Here is a 26748-nt window from a genome sequence, read left to right as displayed (position 1 = left end):
TCAGCTCCTTAAATCTGTCTAATTAAAACACCAAATCCCTCTACTCCCCTCACCCACCAACCCAGTCCTCACACACACACACTCTCGCACCCCCACCCTCCTCCGTCCCCACTGCCACCACCCCCGATTCCGCAGGAGAAATGATTATTAGGAATTTAATGGGGGAACGTTTCCCATCCCACACCATCTGGGGCTTGGGAATGGCACAAAATTTGAGGATGCTTGCCGACGTGGCGGGGAACATTATTTTCATTTTTCTTGACTGGTGCTCAGAGTTTCAGACATTGCAGGAAAAAAATGCGCCTGATTTCAATAAATTAGCATAATATATTACAAGATAAGATACATCTAAAAATGAATTTGTGTTAAAGGTAAGTGCAGAAAAACTTTCCTCAACTTCTGAGGTGATTGTCACCATTGTGCGTGCTCTCCCTATAGGAACACAATGTTTGTTTTGCATTAATTATGACACCACATCTCCGGTTGCAAATTCACCCCTATACGATATATATCCCCCCATTCCTGTCCTTCACCTCCCACACAGAGCCGGGCCATATGCTCCCTCTTTCTCTCTCTCTCTCCCCCCTCTCTCCTTCCCGCTCATCGTTCTCTCTCGCACAGTTTAATGAGCTGCATGAATGTAGGGGTACGTGTACACGTTTGACCCTGCGCTAAACTGCATAGACCCTGTGGGCGTGAAACGACCCCCCCCAGCCTCCCTTACTCAACTCCTCCTCACCCTCGTCAGCCTCCCTGTGAGGCTCCAAGAGGGATTTAAACCCACTTCTCATCCACACACATGCATATATTCGCACACATACGCACACATATAGACACACAGCATGATAGGAAAAGCATTAAGACTGACAAGGTGGGAATTTTAGTGAATGAGATAAATAAGGCCTGCTGGTGAAGGATGGGGGGCTAAAGAGGTGATTTTAGGGCCCCTGTGGGACCTTCAGTAACCCGCTCCTCTAGTTTTATGATGATACAGAGGGAGAGGAGATAGAGTGAGGGAATGAAGACAGGAGAAGAAGGCTTTTTCTTATTTAAAGATTCAAACATTTGTCCTATTCTTCCTAGAAGAATACGTTTAAATTGCAATTTACCACAACTATTGAGAACCCAGATATTCCAGTTTTGAAAGCTTACAATTTGAACCTTTAACTTATTCAACATAACTGAAGGAATGCATTAAATTCTATGCATTTGAAAAACAAAAATCGGATGATACATTCATGTGCCAATCTGGTTTGTGACATTCATGCTTCCTATTCAAAGCTCCCCTTCGGCTAACTTTGTGTTTCCTGATTTTTCTTTTCTTTTTTTTTTCATTGTTGTGGTTGCTTTTTAAAACTCTCAACTTGCGCACCGGTTGGCATAACAGTTTAACTGCACTACCCACATATAGAGGCATTAGTCCCTGCTGCAGTGGTCACTGGTTCAACTCCCTTCCACGCAAAAAATCCCCCCACCTGAAAAAAAAAAAATCAAGATTAGGGATATTTAAGTTCAATACTTGAAAATATTTTGTAACTTAATTCCATGTTCATTGGTAGGGGCGTCACCATGGACTTTAGGTCCCATAAAAAATATTAAATTGGGTCATAACACTTCACTACCGCAAATCTTCTGTGTTTTAGGGCCCCTGTCAGTCATGGGGCCTTAGAATCCTCCTAAGGACCTTTAACTGTTCCCCCCATATGGCGCACCTTTTCATTGGCAAAACCATAGCAAGAAATATAATCAAACATAATTAGGATTAATGTTGGGCCTGGGATTTGTTTGTACCCAAAATTAGAAGAACAAAAATGTAATGATCCCACATTTGTGGAGATGTTCATCGTCATGAGATTAATTTCTGCAGAATTGGACAAATAGGAAGTATTTCACTCTTCTTTAAACACACAGGTTGTTCTGCAATTGCAGACAGACATCACTGTTAGCTTTTAAGTGTCTTAAAGTATATCAGAAATACTGCTCTTAGAGTTTTTTTATTTTTGTGAAGGTGGATTCTTATTTTCTCTTACAGATCCCTGCAGACCTGCAGGCCCATTCTTGAACTCAGCTTATTTATCACCTTCTTCTCCTCTCTTCTTCCTCTCCTCTCCCGAAAACCACATTTATCATAGTCCTGGATGTAAGTTTTAAGCTTTGTTTTAATTTTGGGCACAAGCTGCACCAACCATCTTTGCTTTTGTTTTACTTCAAGCTGCATTTTTCTTCTGAGTTGGTTTTAAATTAACTTGGATTTATAAGGTTTTTCATTTGTGATTTGGAAAATGTTTTTTTAAAATAACCTAAGCCAAAGGTTTTGATTAAAGTAATCTGACTGTCTTGCAGTGTTTAGCCATGGTGCCAAAAAAAGACGAATACAACGTGTTTTGCCGTGGTGTGCTCGCGCTCTTAAAAAAAACTTTACCGGTGCTTAGGTTTAGATTGGAAATAACACATTTCACGTCTTCGCTAGATCCCCGAATCAATATTTTTGACTGTGATACAACAACAAATAAAGAACATTCTTCACATGCTTTCAGCAATATTGGCCCCGTCTTTTCCCTTATAAGAAATCATGCCAAACTGTTCTGACTTCAACCAAATACCCAGCTGGCAACACCACGAATAAAGAAACACGGAAGTCTAACTTTCGTTCAATCCTGATTTTAAAAGTCAATCAGAAACATAGAAATACTGAAAAATCTCTCTTTTCTATTTAGAAAGTGTGATATTCTCAAAGTGGAGATGCTGCAGCTCCAAAAATCCCTGTCTCTCGCGCTGGGAGCTCTGGGAGCTCAGATGTCTGAGCTTTCTGGATGGCATCCAACAGCTCGTGACACTAATCAGCAATGTGATGACCGAAATTCAATCAAATTATACAGACAGGAGGCCTCCTTGACCGAAAGAGTTCAAACACTGTGCCTTTTATTTGCGCAACGATTTTACAGTCAGTTTATTTAGTTTTTTCATTAAAATTCCAACTTGAGGTGAGATTAGAAGATTGATATTAAATCAAAGTCTGAAATTCTCCACGGGTTAAAGTGTGCCTATGTTTATCTAAATAGTCAAAGAGCCTTTCACGCATTGTGTATAAAAGTCTTGAGAGATCGTGCAAGCTTATTAAGGGATGTAACCTCTTCAAAACAAATAAACAGAATCCGGCCCGAGGCGTTTTTCCTCCTGATTTATTTCCTAACAAGTTGTTTTTTTTCATAACTGCCGCGTGCCTGCTGTCGATCATTTGCACAGAAAGCTGAGAAGCTGCTCTCCAACATAAAGCCTCTCACAGCCTCTTCATTTTATTGCGACAAACACATCACAAAACATTAACACATTACTTCACGAGGATTTCGATCCATAACGAGTTCTGAGGACTGTGTTCGTGTGTGTGCGTGCGTGGGTGTGTGTGTGTGTGTGTGTGTGTGTGTGTGCGTGAGTGTCTCTGTGTGTGTGTGTGTGTTAAGAGGAGCCTACACAAGAGAGATAGTGTGTGTATGTTAGAGAAATTAAAAATGATCATACAATAATCAGTCGGTCATTCGGGTCGAAGATACAAAAGCAACATAGTTTATGAGATACAGTCACCGACATTGTGCAGAAAGACGTGAAGTGCGTCACAGCAGGAACCAGGAAGTGTCAAAAGTTCACATCAAACTATCCAAAACTGTCACTTCGTTGCATATTGATGGTCAGCATCTCTTTTTTAAGGCATGTTAAACATTTTGTTCACCTCACACAGACTGATTCCCTTTCCAGTCCTCTTCTCTCAGCTGCAGTTAAATCTTAACAACAAAGTGTAAAATGTTAGCAAAATCACAAAAAGTATAACACCGCTGAATTTTACCATATTTTTTATAATATATTTTCCACATTCAAATTGACGGACTTTTATTAAATAAGCTTAAATAAATCAATAAATACAATAATAATTTACATTCACCTCGTTACCACACTATTTACTCCAAAACAAACAGTTTATTTCCCCACAACTTCCTGATTTTAAAAGACCATTTCTGATGACATCATCGTCAGGTCTCCTTAACACGTGAACGTCTCCAAACAGTTTTTAAATAATTAAATGAGTGTAATTGTCATCAGTTTAATTAGATTATAAGAAACGCCCTGTGAGATTAAATATACATATATCATTATTTTATAAGCTAAGATTGCATTTGGCTGCCTTGCATAGCTCAATTCACCTTTATTGCTCACACACTGAATCTGTGAACTCCAATAATTCAGAAAAACTTCCCTGATCATGTACAAACACTTAAGATTTTTATTCCCCAGATGTTTTATTTAGCTGGTTATATTTTCCCCACAAAAGTTGTCTCTCTGGCTCTGTACCCAATCAAAGGAATCTAAAAAATCTAATTATGTGTGTAGTTAATCTGCTCTACCTGACTGATGTCTAACCTGACTGCAGCACAGCCATCATCGAACAGATAATGCACTTACACTCTGCAAAAAAAATGCTACTTGAACAAATAAGCCTTCTCTACATTACTGTGAATTTCTGGAAACTTAATTTGACAGTGACCCACTGAACTTTTTTTTTTTAACTAATCAAAAGATTTGCTGACAGATTGAAGGGAGTTCATTTGTTTATGATGAAAAAAAACGTCTTTTTCCTGTCCCATGTCAATACAAGAATTGGAAACACGTGAAGCCACCAAATAAACTTGCAGACTTTTACATTTTTTAAGGAAATAACGATAAACATTTCACACAAAATGACTAATTAAAACAAGCGTTTTTTGCAGTGCATCAGCGTGTCTGGAGTCCATTGCGTTCCACTCTCGACATCTGCGGGGGGAAATTGCATCGCTTCTAAAACTTGAACTTAGTCCAGCTGATTGATTAATTGTGGAAAGAGCCATTAACTTCCCCTTGTGCTTGGAAGGACTGGCTGCGGACGTGCAGGTCGTAGGGGAAACGGGCCTCCTGGGAGACTCGGTACATGGAGTTGTGCGCAAGAGCCGTGCGCCCTGGCGCACTGCAGTAGCGCATTCCATAGTGGCCGCTTTTGCCGTAGTCTGGCGGATCGTCGTGCTTGAGGGAGAAAATCCCGTTAAAGTTCATAGGGGGGCTCAGCTGGCTATCGAAATGGGGGCTCGCGCTCTCCGGGGACGGATTCTCGTAGTAAGACTCGTATGCGCCGCTGTAGTTGTAGTGTCTGAAGGGTTTGGCGCCGGTGTCCAAGTTGCTCGCGCTGTGTCCGGGGGGCGTGTTCATGTCTGAGCCCGGGTACGAGTACATGGCATCATAAGGCGACCTGCCAGAGAACATGACCTCCCCGTTGTGGTCTGTGAGGAAATTTCTGGCGTTGAGCTGCAAACACCCGGCCACAAGGTTGGTCGTTGGCTGAGATAATCCTTTGCACAAAGTCTGCACGAAGTTGAGGAGGTCCGGTCTTTTCCCTGCACTCAGAGTCTCTGACAGGGCCCAGATGTAGTTCTTGGCCAATCTGAGGGTTTCAATCTTGGACAGTTTTTGAGTTTTGGAGTAGCACGGCACAACTTTACGCAGGCTCTCCAGCGCGGCGTTCAGGCCGTGCATCCGGCTGCGCTCCCGGGCGTTGGCCTCATTGCGCCGGAATTTGGACCGGTCCATCTGCTCCTTCCCCAGTTTCTTTTTCCTCGGGCCTCTCTTTTTAGGGAGCCCGTCCTCATCCTGGTCCTCCTCCCTCTCGTCTTCCTCATGGTCGGACAGCTCGTTCTCGGCCTCCCTCATGTCTGAGTTGGACCTCTCCGGGTTGTGCTGTCGTTCCTGCTCCAGGCTCTCAGGTAAGCTTTCACGGGGAAAATTGGCACCAAACCGCGGCTCACACATCATATGAGATTCCTCGAATGGCAATGTTAACATATTTCCTGCAAATCAAAGTAAAATACATTAAGTATGATGAAGCACAGGACTGACGTCTTTCCAAAGGTTGTCAGTTAATTACCTTGTGGAAGGATCCAAGAGGAACAAATTAGAAAACAAGGCCGGTGTCAAAGATTGCTGTAATTTCTTTGCGTTTTTTTTTTAACCAAAGCACAACACAAACCTCTCTTTTCAGCAATAATACCAAACCTATAAAGTCAACAAATGAATTTAAACCCCTGTACATACCTCTGGTCAGCGTGCACCTTGCATGTTCCCAATGTCTCCGCGGAATCTGCGCTGCAGCCTCTTCTCCTGCAAACCACAAATCAAAGAAAAAAAGCTGAAACCTGCGCTCCCTTTTTTCTCTGCTGCGTTCTGCTCTCCCTCTTCTCTCCCCCTCTCTCACTCTCTCTCTCACTCTCTCTCTCTCTCACTCTGTTCCCCTTCCCTCTCTCTTTGAGGAATGACACTCATGCCAACAGCGGGTACCCATGCCATCTGCCGCTGACGTCTTGTGGCAGTCGAGACCACGTGTTCAGCGTCCCATGGGACCTCCATTCCGTACCGATCATCTGGCAGCTCCGGTAATGGGCACCGGGAGGCCCGCGTTTACCGTCAGATACACAGACCGGAGAGGGATAACAACTAATATCTGCCTGTTTCCCCGTGTAAGAAAGATAAATCCATGTGTTTTTTTCGTCGGGGTAAAAAAAAAAAGGATGGATGTGTGAGTCTGCAGGCATCCTCAACAGGTGAGAAAGGCACACAAGACAAGTTTTATATTGGAATTAATTAACTCTCAAGTTTTTTTTGTATTTCAAGTGTTTGCACAGAAAAAAAAAATACAACAGATCAAGTAGGATACACACTTGCACACATTATACACACCACCAAACTTGAACAAAGACATCTCCTTAAATTCATGTGTGATGCAACTTAGTCACATTGAATTAAAATCACATCATTTTATCCCTTTACAATTAGAGCAGTTTTAATAGTCTATAGAGGCACTAATAACACTGCTTTATAAACTTCATGCATCATGACTTTCCTAGCTTTGATGAGAATTCTTCACAAACATGATTTTAACATGATTCAATGTTTCTGACCACAACTTCATAGAAAGATTAACAACATGGACTGCAGTTTGCTCTCTGTCACTGATGCCTGTTAACTGTAGGAAGCACACATTAATGAGTATGTTGGACAAACAGGGAGCTGAAGGGAAGCAGGCAAAAGTAACATTATCAGTGGCCTTATGGGGAGAGGATGGTTCTATTGCCCGTGATTATCTGGGGCTTTAAATGAGATTAGAACATTTGCAGGATGGTGAAGTGATGGGACCCAAAGCAGGGATTTTTCACAGGGCCTAAAAATCTCTGTTGGCGCTCCTGAACTTCATCGTACAGGAAAATGCAGTGAACATTTATTGATCTACAAACTTCTTTGCAAACAATATACACATACACAACTTTTAACACTAACCACAATTTTTCTACGTATTAGGACACCTTGCCAGAAAATTTACAGCACCAGCTGCAGCACAAGTCTGTGAACATAATAATATGTTTCAAGTGACAAAGTCCTTTTCCAGCTCTTCTAACCTTAACCAAGCAGTGTCAAATGATGATCTTTCTCTCACTACCTCTTGTCTGTGTTTAAACCTGCACTCATCCTCACCACAGTTCTCACCTTATACATTTTGCAACAGTGATTTCAAACAGATCTTTAGACTCAAAAGTTATCAATCAATCTATAGATCAATCAATCTTTATCTGTATAGCCCCAAATCACAACAAATGTTATCTCAAAACCTTTTTACAAACACAGCAGGTCTAGACTGTACTCTGTTATATTATGAACAAAGACCCAACATCAAGACAGGATAAGTTCCAGTCCCATCTTACTGTCAGTACTCGATCTTATCTCATCTTAATCCACCATGAGCATTGCACCTTGCAGTATTTAGCAAGTTACAGCGGGAAGGAAAACTTCCTTTTAACAGGCAGAAGCCTCAAACAGAACCAGACTTATGTTAGACAGACATCTGCCTTGACCAAGTTGAGGTTGGAAAGAGGGATAGAGGCGAATAAGAGGGAGTGGGAGAGGGAGAGCGATGATAGTGATGAGACGGATAGTAAGTTATGTCCTGCTGATGCATCAGATCAGAAAAGACTTCAGTTTGTCATTTAGGAGGAAGTGACCAACATTGCATTATATTATTTTGGTGTTAATACAATTAAAAGTAAGGACAAATGTTAAAATGGAAAAAAGACCAAATGTGCAGATATTAAAACAATTGTACGACATGCAGTTCAGTGCTGCTGATGGGTTTTTATGACCCCAAACAGAGGAAGTAAAGACAATCTCAGAAAACTCTAATATGATGACCAAGTGCTGCGTTATATTAAATGAGGCCTACTAACCATTGTTTTTATTAATCATTGATATGCAGACAACTTTATCTATCGACTGATTGCACATTTAGTCCATTCTAAGTCTAAAAATAGATCCAAATGACCATCACACTTTCTCGAGTACATATGAACATGTCTCGTTCAATCAACAGTTCAGAACCTGATAATTAATTTGATAAAACTACACAAATCAGTGCATCGTCACACTACAGTATACCACTACTAAAGCTATTGTTTTTGCCCTTACGCTACATAATCAGTTATCATAATACTACTTAATCATGCAGTCTTATTTAAAACTGGTCAAAAGATTCCTGCAGGCTCCTCACACAGTAGATGGTGAGTGTGGATGGGTGGGTGTGGGGATGGGGTGGTGGGATGTGCACAGTTTTGGTACCTCAGGAGCGTACACATTAAGTACACCCCATGGAAAAGGCCGGTGGCACGCTGCCAACTCCACACTGGGGCACAGCTGGCACTCGATATGGGTATATGCACTCCTCAGTTATGTGGAACACACACACAGAAATGCATGCCTGTGAATGACCTTGTTGCAAGGAGAATCAATTAAAGCGACTTATCAATCTCTGTGTATTGGACGTTACACGACATCGATCAGCAGCGTGGGGCTGGCTGCAGAATGATGACACCAGAGACCACACAGAGGTAACATATCTGTGTGTAGAGTGATGTGTGTGTGACAGAGCATCAGACATGTCACAGGAAAGCCTGTGTGAGAAAAAAACAAAAAACATTTCGAAAAACAACGAAATAAAAATAAAGTAGTGCCTTCATCTCTGCCTCCCCCCAAAAATGCCTCAGCTGGTCTGCTGATCGTTCTGGTCCAGCACACACTCTCACACACACTCACACACACTCACACAAACACCTACACACACACACACACACACACACACACAAACACTGACACACACTCACACCAGCATCTGATGAGTCAAACTCCCCATCTCAGACTAATCAGTTGACTGCACTAATTGCAAATGCAAATATGCAAATTTATATTAATTAATTACTCCACTAATTAGTTCTCTTGTCTTTTCAGGTAATAAATCATGGTGTGGTTGAGAGAGAAAGAAAGAGAGTGAGACAGAAACATGGCAGTGATCTTTTGTCTGCTAGAAATCCTCCTTTCAGGTCAGAGTCTGGAGTGGTTTTTGGGGAGGATTTTCATCAAAACTCTCCTCCACTGAGACTCCTCTTTTTCTTCACAGCAGCTCTGACCTGCTTAATTATTCCAATTGATATTTTATGTGTCATACTTCAAGGGTGGAAGCATTGTAATTTGAGAGGTATAGCAAACAGCAGAGGTTGGTAAATCAGGGTGTCTCACTGACACTTCTTGCCTGTCAGCTCTTTTAATTATCACATTATCAGCTTTTATAGGCACGGCGCATGGTGTGGAGCTGCAAATGAAGGCGCCGCTGATCGCACGCTGAGCCGCAAGCGTTTCTCAATTGATGTCAGCACTTAGAGAGGGAGTTTGTGTCTGGAGGATGAGAGCAGGGTGAAGTGGTTGAGGGTGGTGAGAGGTGGTGTGGCGATACAATGCAATTCTGTTTACCATCCGAGTCACTACAGGCCTGTAGAGCTAGCCTTCACTACTTCCCGTAATTTCTTCAGTGAGGCCAGTAAAGAGGTTTCAGACTGATCCCTAAAACACTCACTTTTTAGTCTTGACACTGATTTTATAATGAGCCTCCTTCAGTTATTCCAGCTCTTCAGCTATTTCACTGTTGCTTTGCACTGAGGTGCATGTAAATTACCTAGAACACAAAACAAGTGTTTGGCTCTCCTGAATGCATGTGCAGGTAATCCAGATAATTTGGAGCACTTGTTGAGACGACTGGTCCAGACGAATTCCTTGGCTAAAGATATAATAACTCTTTCTCTCACTTTAAACCTGTTGCTGTCACTTTTGTTGTCTTTTTTTAGAGGCAATGCTCCAGAACCCCTCAGACATTTTACTCACCTAGATTTATATGTCTTTTTCCCCCTTCATTTATTTGAAAACTCAGAAGTCCAAAACTTATTTCCAAACACACCCCGCTAGACAGCAGAAAAAACACTGTATTACAAGGATATAGACAAAGAACTGCAGCATTATTAAACTGAAAATTAAAGCGACCATCCTAGGCAACACATGATCCTAAATCAAGGTAACAAAATACTTGTAGTCTCTGGAACAAGAATTTATTCAGTTGACCTGTAACTGGTTCTTGTTTTGGAGAGTTTTGTAACTCCGCTGATAAAAAGACTAAAATCTTCTCTTTATTCTGCTCATGAACGATGTCAACAGCACTGATTTGATTCCCTTCAACTTGTGCTTTAACAGACACGATGGCTGGCAGGGTTATGTTCAAATAATTTCTTTAACATCAAACTTTTTCCTTTTCATTTTAAACATGAAGATAACTTTGCGTTATATGAATCTGCCATGACAGAGTGGTTGTTGCAGCTCGGTTATACAAAGTGCAGGACTGTGGAACTGAAGAATGTAATTCTCATCGATCTTTGACTTTGGTCACATTTCAAAATCAAAGGAAGTTTGTTTGAAACTAGATTTAACAGTATCTCAAGTCAGAGCTGATATTTTCTACATCAAGTACGAGCAAAGTACTTGAGTAACTTGAGAAACTATATTTCAAGACTCTCAGAACAACAAATAAAAAATGTCATTTCAAAAATGTAATAGACACATGGAGATATTCACTATGTTAAATAAAACACACTCATTAATGTTAAAAAAAAGTAGAGTACATCATTATTCATCCTTGTAAATGTAGCCTATTTGAAGATACATATCTATTGTATGTTTACATCAAATTAATTTTATTTATGCCATTTAAGAAACACATTTTAGGCAGCATTGCATTCCCTCTGAAATTTTTTTTGATGCTCATTTAATTGGATAAATAAATAAAATTGAACATAAGCAAAGATACAGGGTTGCATTTAAAGGCAGAGAAAAAAATCTGCAAAAGAGAATAAAGGCAATAATTCAATTGATTTTGAAAATGCCTTAAAAAAACAAACAAGCATTGAATTGACTTGAAAGATAAACAAGGTTTGATCATTTTGAGTTAAAGAATGTTTCTTTTTTGCAGTGCATCAGTCAAACGCTCAGAATGGAGAAACAGGATTTACCACACATCATCAAAGAACACAAGTGATTATGGATGATATTTTACCCAGTCGACTAAAATGTAAGTGCTCTCAAACATTAGAGGAAGAAGAGCTGAATGTCATCAGCATAGAGTGGGATGGAATATAAATAATTTTCCCTCCTGGGTTTGGAGATGCAGAGTGTCATGTAATGATTTTGACCTGACTTCTTAAAGGGAAGTATGATGTGAAGCACTGTTATAGGATAAGTTTACCTCCATTAAAGCAGCGAAACACATCCCCCTCCCTCCTCCTCAGACTCACATGCAGCTCGCTGGCTGTGCCGAGGAGAGCAGAGGATTGTGGGACTGATTACCAGAGGCCAGGTCCTGGACTGGTGTCCTCCAGCTGTGCTGTTCTACCCAATTAGAAAGTCCATATGCTGCCCCACTCAGCTGCTGAGTGGCCACACCTCCCACCCACACAGGTGGGAGCCCTGTGTGTGTTTGTATGTGTGTCTGTGTGTGTGAAGCTTTTGTTGGTGTTGTCTATAAAAAACAACAAAAACACTCCCTGTGTTTCTCCTCTTTCTCCCATTGTTTTTGCATCCAAGTTTTTACAGTGTTCATGGATACAACAACCTCGCTAATTTAATTTAATTTCACGTGATGGTTCTCTGCTGCAGCACTCTCTTAATCCCATCCCATCTTTTTAAACTCAAACAAAGTAACTCTGACTGTCACGGCTGCTTTGATAAGAAACACACAGGTATTTAGGTGGGTGGCATGGAAGTGCTAATAGTATTAAAATATGTGGATATGAATAATGGATATGTTTTTGAAGATGTATAATGTAAAGATGTTAGTCCCGTTTTCAGACAGAGATGGGACGCAGACGTGAAATGTTGCTGCAGGCGCCCATTTTCTTTTTCAAAGCACAATCTGTTCGCACGCGTTCAAAGTGGCTGCGGCAATCTGTTGTGGAAGAATGCGACAATTTCAAACTCAAAGTGATAAGATAAATAAAAAAATGTGTCAGATATTCAATTCAAACAAGAGTCACGTCTTATGCTTTCAATGTATTGTATGAAATGTATGATCTGTTCTTTTTACTGCATTGTAAAAAAACAAAGCTAGTGTCTGATGAATATTTCAGTGTACAACACGTGCAGAAAAAACAAAACATGTTTCATATCCCCAAAATCAAATCAGTTAACATGCATGTAAAAAGGCTGTTTAATATAGATTAATAGTGGCTTGTTTTTTGCTTCCACCAACTTTTGGTTTCCAACTTTTCCACTTTTTTCACAGCCGCTCTTCTATTTTCTTCTCCATGCATGAAGCCGAGGTGATTGACAGGACTGCAATGTGCCTTTCTCACCTAATCGACACCCTGGGTGTTGATATGATGTCTTTCTTCCTTTTCCCTCATCAGCTGTCCTCGGCTCCCTGGCGTCATGCTGTGTCTCAAACTATCTCCTGATCTTAACATAGCCAGAGTGTGGTGAAAGAAGATTTTTTAGATGCTAAGTGCAAATTAAGTTGAATTATTTTGACCAACCATAGTGCTGTTTCCAGAATCAGTAGATTTATATGAGAAAAATAATGTTTGGCTGGTCAGATGATACGAAGACTTCAAATGTGAGTGCTGTTTGTGTGTGTTAGATTTCTCTTTACTGTGTTTCAGTATTTCCAGCTGCAGAGCTGATTTATTTATAATAAGTTAGAGCAGCACTTACCAAACTTTTTCATCGGCAATCCTCCTCTGGAAGACAACAGCATTTTTAAGCTTCCCCTACCTCTCACCACAACATATAAACATACATCCATGAACTCTATCAGACATGTTGTTAAAATATTCCTGTATCTTTTGATTATTTTTGCAAATTACACTTAACTAATACATCATACCAAAAATCCAAAATGCTTCTTTTACAAAAAATCAATTCAAAGTGAAACATCTTTCTAAATGTGTTTTTTAACTGGAGGTTGAGGCCAAGCTGAGGGCAAGGTATGATGATACATTATCTCATAATTAAATGTCTTTGTTTAGTTGTTGTAATGCTTGGTGTTGATTCATATTTTATTTCTGCTTCTTTCTGGTTTTTCAATCGCTGTAAAGCACTTTGGGTTGCATTTGATTTGTATGAAAGGTGCTATATAAATAAAACTTGATTGATTGGTTGGTTGGTTGGTTGATTGACTGATTGATTTCTTGATTTCTTGATTTCTTGAATTCTTGATTTCTTGATTTCTTGATATACCTGGCAGTCCTTTCACAAAATTAGCTTTTTTTGGACTTGGGCATAGATTTTAGTAGGGGTGGCCAGGTGTGGTAAAGTTTAGGGCCTTACCCCAAATCTGGGAGGTTTATCTCCACTAATCCTGTCTACTTTGACTTCTAATATGAAAGAATCAAACTCAACAGAGTGTTAACATTTAAATCTAATGAACTAATGAATCTAATGAGGCTCAGAAACATGATGTTTGATCAACGTCACCATTTAAAGTACCAACAAAAGAAAATGTCCCAGACTAAAACACAAAGAAGCTACTAACAGCCTGGAGAATTACAGCCCAAATACTTGGTGTGCCACCTCTACCAAGGCAAAAAGTCAAACATGGTTTAGGATTTTAGGGTAGCCCCTGGGGTGGCCAATCAGATTTTAAGGGTGGCCATGACCACCCCTTGCCTCTACCCCAGGTGTGTTGGTTTTTTTGAGCCTTGCTGGGTCATAAGGGCGTGTGCCCTCCAGTTTGGGGTTCACTGTGTAAAGGCGTGAAGTTCAAATGCATCCCTATGAATAACAGCCATTATTTGAGAAAACTGATTTTGCAGATGGTGACTTGCTGAAAGACAAACAACAACTTTACACAATTATTTCCTGTATCTCCTTGAGAGATAAGATAAAAACACTTCATTGTCATATCAATTTCATTCTTGAGGCTTAAACATAGCTTTTTATAAGATGTTTTTATATATATATATATATATAGCAAACAAACCAAAACACAGAACAACTTAATTTGTGATCTTTGGAGTTTTTTAAGTATTTAAGTATTACTACTGAGCAGGAAGGCCAGCTGTTGAATCTGATCATCTCATCAAACAACTTTAGCAGCCACATTCAGGTTGTTCACCTTTGCCACGTGGGAGTTGCAGTGAACGTTCTTGTTTGTGAAACCATATACTGAGTGAAGACTGTGCATTGGGATACAGTCCATCCATCCATCCATCCATCCATCCATCCATCCATCCATCCATCCATCCATCCATCCATCCATCCATCCATCCATCCATCCATCCATGTTCTTTCACTTATCCACTGTCACGGCACGGAGGCAGCAGTCTCAGCAGGTTGATCCAGACATCCCTCTCCCCAGCAATGTTTTCTAGCTCCTCATGGGGGAGCTTGAGGCGTTCCCAGGCCGGATGGGATATATAATCCCTCCTGCAAGCTCTGGGTCTATCCCGGGGCCTCCTCCTAGTTGGATGCACACCAACCACCAATGGAACACATTCCAAAAAGGGAGGTGTCCAGGAGCCATCCTTATCAAATGCCAGAACCACCTCCACTGGCTCCTTTTGATGCAAAGAAGCTCCGCTCTAAGCTCCCACCGGATGCCCAAGCTCCTGAACCTGTCTCCGAGACTGAGCCCAGCCACCCTTTGAAGGAAACTCAGATGGACAGGTAAATTGAAAACTAGCTGCCTCCTAACAACAACGGTTCAGGGGGCAACACCTGCATTAATGCTGATGCAGACCAATTCTACCTGTTGGTGTCACGATCCAGGATAGAGTTACATTTTTTAAAAAGGAATACATAAATTCAATGATTTCTTCTAGTTCATCTTTTTTAAATGGAAGCTATCATTGAAAATTATATTTCAAGGTGGCTTATCATACATTTAACACAATGACTTGGCACTCATTACTTCACACCGTCTCCCTCACTGGGTTTTCTGAAGTTAGTCACCTTTGACCTTGACCACCAATTTCTACTCCTGAGATATTCTGTTCATGGAGTATTTGTCACCACAAAAATATGAAGCTGAAAGAAAGTGGCTTAAAATCATTGTGCTGCATGGCTCCTTTTATGGACAATATTAATTACATCAAACACTCACCAGGACTTTGTGTAGACCCCTAATGTCCTATTTATGTTATCAAGATGGAGTCTGATTTTAAAAACAATCCTAAACAGCAGCATTAGAAAGTGTCCCGTATTATTTTTAGTGTAGCAGTCCTGAAGTAAACATTCCTGCTGTGACTCTTTAAGTTCAGACAAAGCAGGAAAACATTTTCTTAAAAAACAACTCAATATGAAAGATGAAGAACAGACTTCAAAAGAAGTAAATCCTCCATCTATTAAATTCCTTTGTAACGTTGCTGGAAATATCTCAACATGACTCCCCGCCATCTGTGTTTAACCAGTTTTAGCGAGAACAAGCTACATGTTGTTGTGATGTTCTGGTTTGAAGTTGATCTAAAGGAAAAGTGCTGCATGATTTACAGACGCTCAAAAGAGAATCAACACTACAATGTATAAAAGTTCTTTACTGGTTCATCTGAATGTTGTTTCTGCCTCTTTAGCATCTGATATGTGCTGACATCTGTTCATTATGCCGAAATCAACAACACTGAAACATACAAATATGAGGTAATGTCTAGAGAACGATCCTGCTCACCTTGTCGGGGTGCTGATGTGCATAACCATAGACATAGTATATACGTAGACGCCGCATTGACTAGCTGGGTCACACGTCAGCGTTGCTGCTGTATTGAATGTGGCAATCTGGAAAGACACGCACACACACGTGTCAAAACATGCCTACTGACTATTGTTATATGATCATACCCCTGTAAATTTTAATTTTTTCCATTTGCAGATTACACCCATATGAAACAAATGTTATGTAGAAGTCTCCACAGCTTTAATGTTAACTTTTAAAGCCTCATTCACTGCTATGCTAAAACAGTGTTAAACACCAGGATACCTATTAAAGGTACTGTGACTCATCCTTCTAAAAGTTGTGCCTACATTTGATTTTGTTTGGCATACAGTATTTTTCTATTAAAAAGAAGCCTATAATTAAAGTCATCTTATATTTGAATCATTTTGATGTGTTTGGTGTTATTTATAACAATTCTTTTCATCCTGTATTTGAAAGAGTAAATCACTTCACTTGTTCAGTTTGTTGAAATGTCTCAAGCACTTAGCCCTCACTCGTCAGAAAACAAAATGTGGACAACTGACCTTAATACAATTCAATTAAAAAACATACATTTGCAGCAGGTGCATTCAAAGGCCATAGAGCAGTGGTATGAAAAAGAGAGAGAAAACGATAGCTATGTATATATGTGTATGTGCATAACCACGTGTTCACTATACATTATCTTGTTTATTAACTGGCTACCAACTACAGACACAAAATAACGATTTAAAGATGATTCTATTGATTCTCTATAGATTGATTTGATATGATGTGTGCAATCAGGTCGTCCATGGCGTTGCTTTTGCTTTTGAGAATGAACCACTGCTGTTATTGGATTTTGACCAACCAGGGTAGAGTATTTAAAACAGCTAGTGTTAGCTAAAGAAAGTCTTTAACACAGATAAAGTTACAGTGCAGGGGTATACATGGACAATAACTGCAATTGTTGGCAGTCATGTTGCATTGTGGGTAATTTAGATGCCTGAACACAAATTTTATTATTACTCCACCAATGGTCTAACAAAAAATGTCCATAATGATTCATTACACTGTTGTAACAATCATAAAACAGTGTAATACCAACCTGTAAGTTACTCTTTTATGCTAAGCATTGTCTTCCACTAGTAAACAACAGTGTGCAAAATAAATAGTAACTTAATCTGACAGATTATGGTGGCAGAGACAGACTACAATGCTTTGTAAGCTTTATGTTAATGCATGACTTCTTATTTAGTACATTTTATTTAAGTTTAATGTGACTTTTTCATTGGGCTAAAGATGATAACACAAAAGAAATGATTAATCAAACTGAAGTGATGACATGGCTAGAATACAAACATGTTTATCAAAGAAAGAAGGCTCTGAGTTAACAATAACTTTTGGCCTATCTGACTGTGATAACAAAATTAATTTGAGCCCATCCGGGCGGTTGATATAACACTTTGGCTAATGAATGATCTGTTATTATTTGCCATGCATACATTCTTACATTCAAACCCTCAATCACTCTCCTGGCATTGTTATCTGAATATTTCTGTATTGTCATTAATCCATCACTGCTGTGGAGTCGACTGGAGCCTGCAGATCTTTGTCTGCAGGAATCAGCTTCATACTCTCTGTATCATCTGCTGCGTGTCACCATGACGGGGATCTGCCCTGTTCCCCTCGAGCCCACCTGAGGGGACTTACAGTTGGCAGCCGGGACTCCTCACCTGACGGGCTTCCAGAAAGGAAGCACTCGGCTGCCAGCAGAAATGGCCTCTTCCTATTTGGGGGTCGGCCTGGAGTCAAGATGGGGGAAAGCTTGGCTCTTTAAGAGTTGGGCCAATTCCCAGACTATGTGTGTCTGCTCGTGCCACAGGGCCCTCTGATTCTGGGCTCTCCATCAGTCACTCTAAACACAGCTCTGTGCTGCTTCCAGTCGGTACACGGGGTTTCATTTTATTAAACAGCTTGATATGCAGTGTCGGCTTCACACGCTGCATGATAAGGCCATGTGTAGTTAAATGGAGGGAACATGGTGTTATCTGGGCAGGTTAGAGGACTGAGTACCACAAGGCCCAAACTGACACCTTGGAGTGATAAACATAGATTTTATTTATAGACGGTGTTTTGGATGATTTCCCTCCCTCACTGCAACACAAGAATACACACTAACACACACTTAGATCAAAATGTAGACACATTATCCCTTCTTATTTTAATATTTTCCTCCTTAAACATTCCTGCTATCGTCTTTTAACAACAAGTTTTTACTATTTTCCTTCCTTTCTGGATTTTTTTTTTCTAACTTCAGATTATTATATCGTCTTTTTCTCTTCCTACAACATATTGTTTTTATGTTTTGTATTCTCTGAGACTTGCTACCACATTCTTTCTCTCTCTCTCTCTCTCTCTCTCTCTCTCTCTCTCTCTCTCTCTCTCACACACACACACACACACACACACACACACACACACACACACACACACACACTTAAAACAAGATGTTCTCTTAGGTCTTTTTTTGAGAGCTGGAGAGAAAACTTTACATTTGATTTGATCAGTTGACTGACAGGAAATGCATTTTTTTAGACCAACATTCCAAAGACATTCAGTTTATTATCATGTCAGATAAAGAATAGCAGCAAATTCTCAAATCTAAAAACTTTCATCCAGATAATATTTGATCTTTTCCGAGATTTCCTCGACTAAATACTTCTTTTTTATACAGAAAGCTAACCACATTTTAGTACATCTCTTCTTGGCATCCCTGCTTTGTTATGTGGACCGTGTGAAAGAAACAACTAAGACTCTTTTATGTTTAGTTGCCTCCACATTTGCATGCGTGCATCTATTATGCATGTGAAATGTGCAGTTGAGCGCATCCTGCACACAGGTGTGTCTGTTTTCCTTTTGATGAAGGCAAAGTAAACTTATTAGCAGGTCCAGGTAACATCAGAGCATCGGCCGTGTGATTAAATCACACACACAGGGAGTCTCAGGGAGCTGGCGGGTGCCTACACACTCTCCTACTTGTCTTCCCTCTCCTCCTCCACCTCCTCCTCCTTCTCTTCCTCCACCAAGTAGCTCTGGAGCTCAGCCCAATAATAGGACAGGAGGCTGGGTCGCGCACAAACACTAACACTTGCAGAAATGCATACAAACTGTGTTTGCATACAGGGACACAAATAAAAAATTTCCCTTTTCTTATGCTTGTTATTTATGTTTTATGTTTCATAAAGTTATGAGGATGAAGCCACGAGAAGAAAAATGCAAACAGAGAAAAGAAAAGAGTTGATGTGCTGCAAATGAGCTTTCTGTGCTCCAGAATGATGCAACAGCCACTCATGTCTGACCAACCACCCTTGACTGGAAAGGAAACCAGAAAAAATAGCTAATTTGCATGTTTAACTTCCCAGCAGATTGACTTTTTAGGAGAATAATGAACAAAAACAACAGCTCTGTAAATCACACTGAGGCAAAAACAAAAAAAGAACACAAATCTTACTTTGGTGCCAAAAATGTGCATTAAAGGCTCCTTAAAATACTGTGAATGGCTTCTGGTTACATGCAGTCCCTGTTCTCATGCCTGGCAATGGTCTTTTATGGCGAGGGACCTAATACAAGATTTCTGTTCTAGTGCAAACACAGTGGCCATGGGCACCAAGGAACAGCTGCCGTATAATTGAATTAACATTCGCCTTCTGCTCCGGCACTCGGCTCGGTGCTGAGGAGTCGTACACATCCCTCCACCAGCTCCATCAACCTGCACATGAATATGCATGCTGCCTGTGATAAATATGCACTCTGTGTGTGTGTGTAATGTTTGTGGAGCTGCATGTATGGAGGATAAAGAGCTATAGCAGACGATCCACAGGGAGAGTGACGCCGTGTTCATCAAGTCCGTTGATCGTCCTTAGAGCTGCAGGCCCTCTGAGGAGGAGAGACGAGGAGCTTCAGTGGGATGTGAAGGCTAACAGAGACATCTAGTGGATTATACACAGTGAGGCATGTTACTGTGCAAAGAACTGACTGTATGTACGTGGGTTTAAATTAATTAAAATTAGGCCCTTGTGGAGCCCAGTTGGCTTCGCAGTTTAATTGGCACCCCTTGTACAGAGGCTATAGTACTCATTGCAGCAGTCACAGGTTCGATTCCTAGCTTCGATCATATGCTGCATGTCTTCCCCTGCTCTCTGCTGCCCACATTTCCCATCTCTCTTCAGCTTTCCCGTCTAATAAAGGCAAATATGCCCCAAAAATACAACTTTAAAAGGAATGTGGTCATTGTGGAGATGGAAATGTATCTTCTTGTGTGAGATGAAAATAAAGATCTTTGTTACATGTTAACCCACCAATGCCTCTGTAGTTGTTAAAGCTCCTGAAAGGAACTTTAAGTTTGTGTATATTTTGGCACCCCCGCCCTTAAAAATCTACTCTCTAGAAGAAACTGGATATTGCAAGCCAGACACACTGAAGAAGAAAGTGGTGCTTATGCAGACACTCACACTACACTGAGAACACAAGAGCAACCTCTCACCACCTCAGACAGTGAGCTAATGAGTCAGCACAGGGACCTGGAGCTCAGGTGTATATAAAAGCTTCCCACACCTGCTGCAAATCAGGGGCAATCAGGCACACACACCTGACCCTGCACTGTGATGATTACCTCACCAAAGTCAGAGTGCCCAACCTAAGTGCCCGTCGCTTCATCAATGTGTTCGTATGATTCTGTTTGTGTGAGTGTGTAGCAGGATCAGTAACAGAGTGAAAAATGAAATCTCCCAATGGAGATTAATAAAGTATGTCTTCTTTTTCTTCTTCACATTTAAAATTGTATTTTTTGGGTGTCAGTTAAAGCTCCTGTGTGGAGTTTTATAAAGATGGTTTGAAGTGCCTCAAAATTCATCATCTCTTAATGAAACTCTACAACCAGTTTTTAATTGGTTGTGAAACGGATTGAAAATGATACTGATGCCTCTTTGTGACCTACAAAGCAAACAAGAGTATCAGGAATAAGATCAACAACTTCCATATTGTTAGTTTTATAGCTTAAAAATGCTGCAAGGGGGTAAGTGTTAGACTAGATGATTAACTGCTCCCTGAAGACACTGCTTTTAACATTTTCAACTACAAATATTCCCATTGAGCAACATGTTTGACTGCAAAAAGAAAGCAGGATTAGAGTTTTTTGTCAGAAAATGCAAGCTTGACTTATCAAGATCATGTTTGTCCACAGGTTCCTCACAGGAGCTTAAAGAACATATTGCTAAATACATGTAGTGGCAAAGGAGCAAGCTGTACTCAAACTATAATGAGCTAACAGTGTTTGATCTTACACTGAATGTTTTCACTAACATGATCTTGTTCTAATAATCTCTTCTAATGAGCGATGGGCTGGGTGTTTTGAGGATAAGAGATGATTAATTTTTAGGCACTTCAAACCAGCTTTACATCCTCTCAAATTCTTTATCATGTCATGTCTCTGTGAAATTAAAGGTTCAGTGCATCAAAATTCCCTTCAGAATGTAATAAGAAATATATTTTTCATGTGGTCAAGGTTCATGGGAGTCCGGGTGAAAAAAAGGATGAGTATAACAGAGGTGTTATTCCTGACTCAAAGTTGTCTTTCATTCCTTTCATCTATAGATCTACAGAAGGTCATCCACGCTTTTATGTCCTCCAGACTCAAGGTAACAGCCCACTTGTACTTTTATGCGAGCAGCAGTGGAAACATTCAAAGACTGAATTTTTACAGAATGCTGCTGTCAAGCTATCTGGGCTCCTCTGCTCATCTGTGAGGTTAGGAATTGATTTATAAACTACTGCTCTTTGTCCACAGATATGTGATTAATTTATTATTCACAACCCTGTTTGTACCTTTGCTCTAAATGTTCTACATCATGAAGGTGTTAGATTGTAGCTGTGGTGCTGTAGAAATGAAGACAGGCAGACATGATCTGAGCCCTTTGAGTCCAGATTTATTGATACAGCTGTGCAGTCACAGAGCATGGTGGCACACGCGGCCGCCTGGCCGGCATGGGACAGTGACACACACGTGCATGCACAAACATGCATACTCACACACTCTTACACACAATCTCAGTTCTTCAGTCTCTACAGATATAGTGGAGGTTTAGCCAGGAGTGGTTAGCCAGTTTGACCTCCAGAGCTTCATGTTTTTAAATGTTTCACCCTCTCTTCAAGCCAAAATGAACGATTTTAGTTTGAACTTCATAATTTGAGTAATTCTTTTTTATTTTTTTCTTCTATAAATGTATCCAGCATCATCAGCTTGTTAGATTGGATCTAACTCGATAGTTGGAGCTTTAACGTCGGAAAATTGCTTATCTGAAATTAATTTTTTATCATATTTTAAAGGGTGAAAGTTGTTAACCTTCCACTTTTTATCACACACACACACACACACACACACACACACACACACACACACACACACAAACACACACACCTACAAACACACACACACACACACACACACATACACACACACACACACACACACACACATACACACACACACACACACACACACACACATACACACACACACACACATCATCACACTCTCTTCAGTAAAGCAAATCACAGTGAGGAGATCAGAAATGCACGTTAAGTATTTTCGGCAGTTTCACCCACACTCACACACACCCTGGCTTATGCACACTCAAATACACCCACACACTCATACACATGCACTCTCTACATCCATCTAACCGCAGTCACTAGATCAGTTTGAGTTCAGTCGTTACAGAGCGAGTCAAACTAAACAAGGAAACAAAGCATTAAACAAACGACAGAGAATCTGTTCCATAGTAACCGTTACAAAACACCATGATTAGAAGTCTTTACATGTCATAAATACAGCTATGTTTCTGATTATGGTTGGTATAAATCCTTGTTAAATATTCATACAGCAGCCTATCACAGCAGCAGGTGAAAGATAGAGCAAACTACAAGACTGCACATGTGTTGGTCTCTTAGTGCAGAGAGTAAATCCTGCTTTACCAAGCGTCAGGCAGGCTATTTTCAGGATGCAATGAGTTCTGGTTTTGTAGTATTTAAAAATCTAATTCGCTATTATTGTTACATTGAACTTTTTACACATTTGAGCCACTTCCGACTTCTGAGCTGGTGGTTAAAACAAACACACAAGAAACAAGAAAACCGAAGGAGGAGGACGAACAGAATAAACAGTACATTTTGAAGACGTACTTTTGGACAAATCCATCCACAGAGTAAAAAAAAAGAGGAGAGGACGGTACAGTGAAACAGAGACATAAGCAGCTAAAAACGGATTTCTAAAAGAAATACAACAAAAACAAACCACCATAAATACTTCTTCAACACCAAACTGCTGACTTTACAGACAGATATTCTTACATTTACCAAAATAAAAGTATTTTCTAAAGAGTGTGAATCATTAGAGGAAGATATTAACTGGTTTGTTTGACTTTACCTGAATCAGTTCAGATTCAATTGACATCACAACATCAGTTTTCTCACAGGTGGAAGGTGTAAAATGGAAAGTTCATATATAGGCACACATTCAGTCAGCTGGCTTGCTAACCTCTGACTGTTTCTTTTAGGTAGAAAGTAGCATTTTGTGATATATCCAAGCATGATACTCAACTTCATGTGAAGGTATAAAAATGGGGAGTGTGTATTGAAAGTAAAAAGATTAAAAAATAAACTCTGGCAGGTTTGTATCAACCATCAGGTGATTCTTATAACCAGATTTTAAAAACCATATACAGTTAATGTATGAGTGTCTGTTCCAGAGTATACAACTTCAGTATACTTCAAAATAAAAGTCAAATGTGCCAAAACATTGATCTTGGCACATTTAAATTTTTAACCTTTTTCCCGACAGAATCAAAACCCTAAAAAAAACTCTAATAAAAAACAAAAGTGCACAATTTGAGGGAAAATATATCAATCATTATGGAAATACTGCCAAATTTCTCCCAATTACACATATTTAGTATATATTAAAAGCTGCAGTGCTGCAGAGGTTCATTATGTTACATATGCACACAAGCAGTATTTGTTTCTTCTATACACAACATTACAAGCCTTAAAAAACGAGAAGCAGATACAGTTTGGACTCCTAGCTGCAGATTCATCACAGAAGCATGATGGATTCAACAAGCTAACATATTAGCACACTGTAAACATGATGGCTTAACATCAAACAAATGACCTCGCTGGTGAAGCTGCAGAAAAAAAAGGAACATTTCGTAGATTTTCTCTAATTCAGCAACAATTTTGACTTTCTGCTACAGCTAACATACATTTAAGAAGGCATCAAGAAGAAATTTTCTGACAGAGAAATGACGTACAGTGTGAGGACATCAGACACAGCTAGTGCATGGTTCATACAGGACGCAAAAACAAACAAGAATATAACAAAAAAGTAAACAAGATTTCATATTTTACAAAAACGTGGATTAATTTGTGTGTGTCAGTGTTTGTGTTTGTGTTTGTGTGTGTGTGTGTGTGTGTGTGCGTGTGTGTGTGTGTGTGTTTGTGTGTGTGTGTGTGTGTGTGTGTGTGTGTGTGTGTGTGTGTGTGTGTGTGTTTGTGTGTGATATGTTTGAGTTGCAAAAATTGCATTCTAATTTTTGGACATGTTCCCACTGCAATATCTTACATTATATCCATAAAAATATCCATTAGTCGACTGTGGAATCATAGGATTTCTACTCTTCCTCAGATCAGTACATATACAAACTTTCAATATATACAGCAATATGGACAAAAAACACACAACAAACAATATAAATGTGGCAATGAGGAACACAAACGCATAAGAAATGCAGAAAGTCGGAGAAGAGTGTGAAGAAAGTAAACGAGAGGAAATATGAGCCACAGTTGGTTTTTAAGAGACACACAGACATGACTTTTCTACATAGTGTTTCTGTATAAGGAGGAACTTTCTTGTAAAATAGTTGTGCTATAAACCTGTGAGTTAACCCCTATGTACTGTAAATATACTCATCTGCTGTTACTGTTAATGCCCATCTATGTGGCATTTTATACAAATCTGCTCCTATGTAGTATGTAGCAGAAAGCTAAATAAACTGCTGTGATGCTAAACCTCATGAGAATAAATAAACTTTGCAGTAGACTGTACATGTGGTGCTAAAATCTAAAGTGATGACAGAGAGGCTAAACACAAGAGGAAGAGTGTGAGGAGTACAATGGCTACATGTCTGAGTTAAACAAACAGCTTACATTGAAGTCAAAGATTGGCAGACTAATGAAAATAACATTTTCAGTGTCAGTCCTCCAAAGGCTCTTCTTCTTCTTCTTCCCCACTGTGTTAAGGTCATTGAAGCTTCCTCAATCTCGCCTTTTTTAGTAAGCAGGAGTGAGGGGAGAATGCACGTGGGTGGAGCTGCGAGCTCTGCACACAAGAGCGTGGGAGGATAAACACGGTAAAGGAGAAAACAGAGGATAGACAGGAGGTGAGTCAGTTTCTTTGTGTCCTGTAGAGGGGGACACAGTCCAACTAATGGGTTCCCTCTGGAGTGAGTCTGAGTTCTCCCCGAACAAATAAATGCAGGTTCAGGTCGACAGCAGGGCAGCAGAGAAGTGACTGTGTGATTCTCCACAGCGTGCTTATTCCATCGCCACCTCTGCTTGAAGAATACAAGAAAGAGAATAAAAAATGTAGCCAAGATCAGGGGGGAACTCCCAGAGGAGGCATATGTCTCATGGATTATTTATTTATGTTAAATCTCTATAGTATTTATTTGTCTATTGTTACATTTGTCCTTGCAGGTGTCATCTTTCTATAGACCAAAGAAGCATGATGTACTGTTTTTAAGGAACAGGAGCACGTCTCTGCAACGGCATGACCATGTAGTTCAATCCTAACCTTTGTAATATGAACATAAAACTTTGATAAAGCGAGATACAGAACAGTTTACTTTATCTATTTATGTATTCATGTGGGCTGCAGGAACAAACTCACCATCAACTCCTTTGTTCTTGTCTTCTTCGCCCTCTGGAGATATCGCCCCTTCAGACAGCTCTCCTAACATGCAAGAAGTTGTGTTTTTGTTATTCTTTGTGGGGACACAGGTTTTATTTGGAACAAATATTCTCTCTATCCAAACAATACCTGATATCCTCAAGGCTTACTTTCATCTATAAAGTTTCAACAAACATCTTGTAACCGAATTCAAATAACCCCAAAACTTTTGATTTATTTGTACAGACATTGTATTAACCCGTTGCTTAGCGCCGCTCGAGTGGCTGCTTGTTGCAGCAGCTCTCTCTTCGTTGATCTTTTTTCAACTCTTTTTTCTTATCTTTTTATTTATCATTGTATTTGGAGCCTGTCATTACTTTTAATGACTCATTTGTTGGCCATCGACACCAAACTGGCTACGTTTGCAGTGGTGTTTTTACTATTTTTGTTCCTGTGTGTGTCCGGAGATCCTGCGCATAACCATTGTAACATTGTTTACATACGAGATCGGCTGTTAGCAGCCCGTAGCATGTCGTTGCTAAACGATGCTGAGGAGAAGGAGGCAAGGATGATGTGCTGGTACAGAGGTGCAAGCTCAAAAAGGCAACATCGACCTGTCATTCCACCCACCGTTATGGGGAATGTA

The 26748-nt window shown here is 40.0% G+C and overlaps 3 protein-coding genes across 3 annotated transcripts in view; 1 reads left to right on the top strand and 2 right to left on the bottom strand.

The window, feature by feature from the left end:
- The window catches only part of LOC117826235, a 29236-nt gene extending 15779 nt beyond the window's left edge, over positions 1 to 13457 (top strand). The window contains exons 4-6 of the mRNA XM_034702166.1: positions 11408 to 11506; positions 11724 to 11892; positions 12716 to 13457. Of these exons, the coding sequence (XP_034558057.1) occupies positions 11408 to 11506; positions 11724 to 11892; positions 12716 to 12887 (440 nt within the window). The 3' untranslated portion in view covers positions 12888 to 13457. The remainder of the gene's footprint in view (positions 1 to 11407; positions 11507 to 11723; positions 11893 to 12715) is intronic.
- Positions 2965 to 6275, bottom strand: neurod6b (neuronal differentiation 6b). The gene is made up of 2 exons (XM_034702165.1): positions 6112 to 6275; positions 2965 to 5867 (listed from the first exon to the last, which is right to left on the bottom strand). Exon 2 carries the CDS (start codon positions 5860 to 5862, stop codon positions 4858 to 4860), a length of 1005 nt encoding a protein of 334 aa, XP_034558056.1. The 5' UTR covers positions 5863 to 5867; positions 6112 to 6275; the 3' UTR covers positions 2965 to 4857.
- An 11216-nt stretch (positions 13458 to 24673) lies between the features above and the next one.
- The window catches only part of pde1cb (phosphodiesterase 1C, calmodulin-dependent b), a 131252-nt gene continuing 129177 nt past the window's right edge, over positions 24674 to 26748 (bottom strand). Inside the window, exons 17-18 of the mRNA XM_034703242.1 lie at positions 26103 to 26165; positions 24674 to 25764 (exon numbers count right to left, since the gene is read on the bottom strand). Coding sequence (XP_034559133.1) covers positions 25748 to 25764; positions 26103 to 26165 — 80 coding nt within the window. The 3' untranslated portion in view covers positions 24674 to 25747. The remainder of the gene's footprint in view (positions 25765 to 26102; positions 26166 to 26748) is intronic.

The sequence above is a fragment of the Notolabrus celidotus genome, chromosome 15 (assembly GCF_009762535.1).
Source record: "Notolabrus celidotus isolate fNotCel1 chromosome 15, fNotCel1.pri, whole genome shotgun sequence".
NCBI classification, from domain to species: Eukaryota; Metazoa; Chordata; class Actinopteri; order Labriformes; family Labridae; genus Notolabrus; species Notolabrus celidotus.
The sequence above is the reverse complement of the archived record's forward strand: the minus strand, read 5'-3'. Positions and strand labels throughout refer to the sequence as shown.

Bases quoted from the DNA above. Each gene is read 5' to 3' on its own strand.
- neurod6b (XM_034702165.1), bottom strand. From the start codon at position 5,862: ATGTTAACATTGCCATTCGAGGAATCTCATATGATGTGTGAGCCGCGG.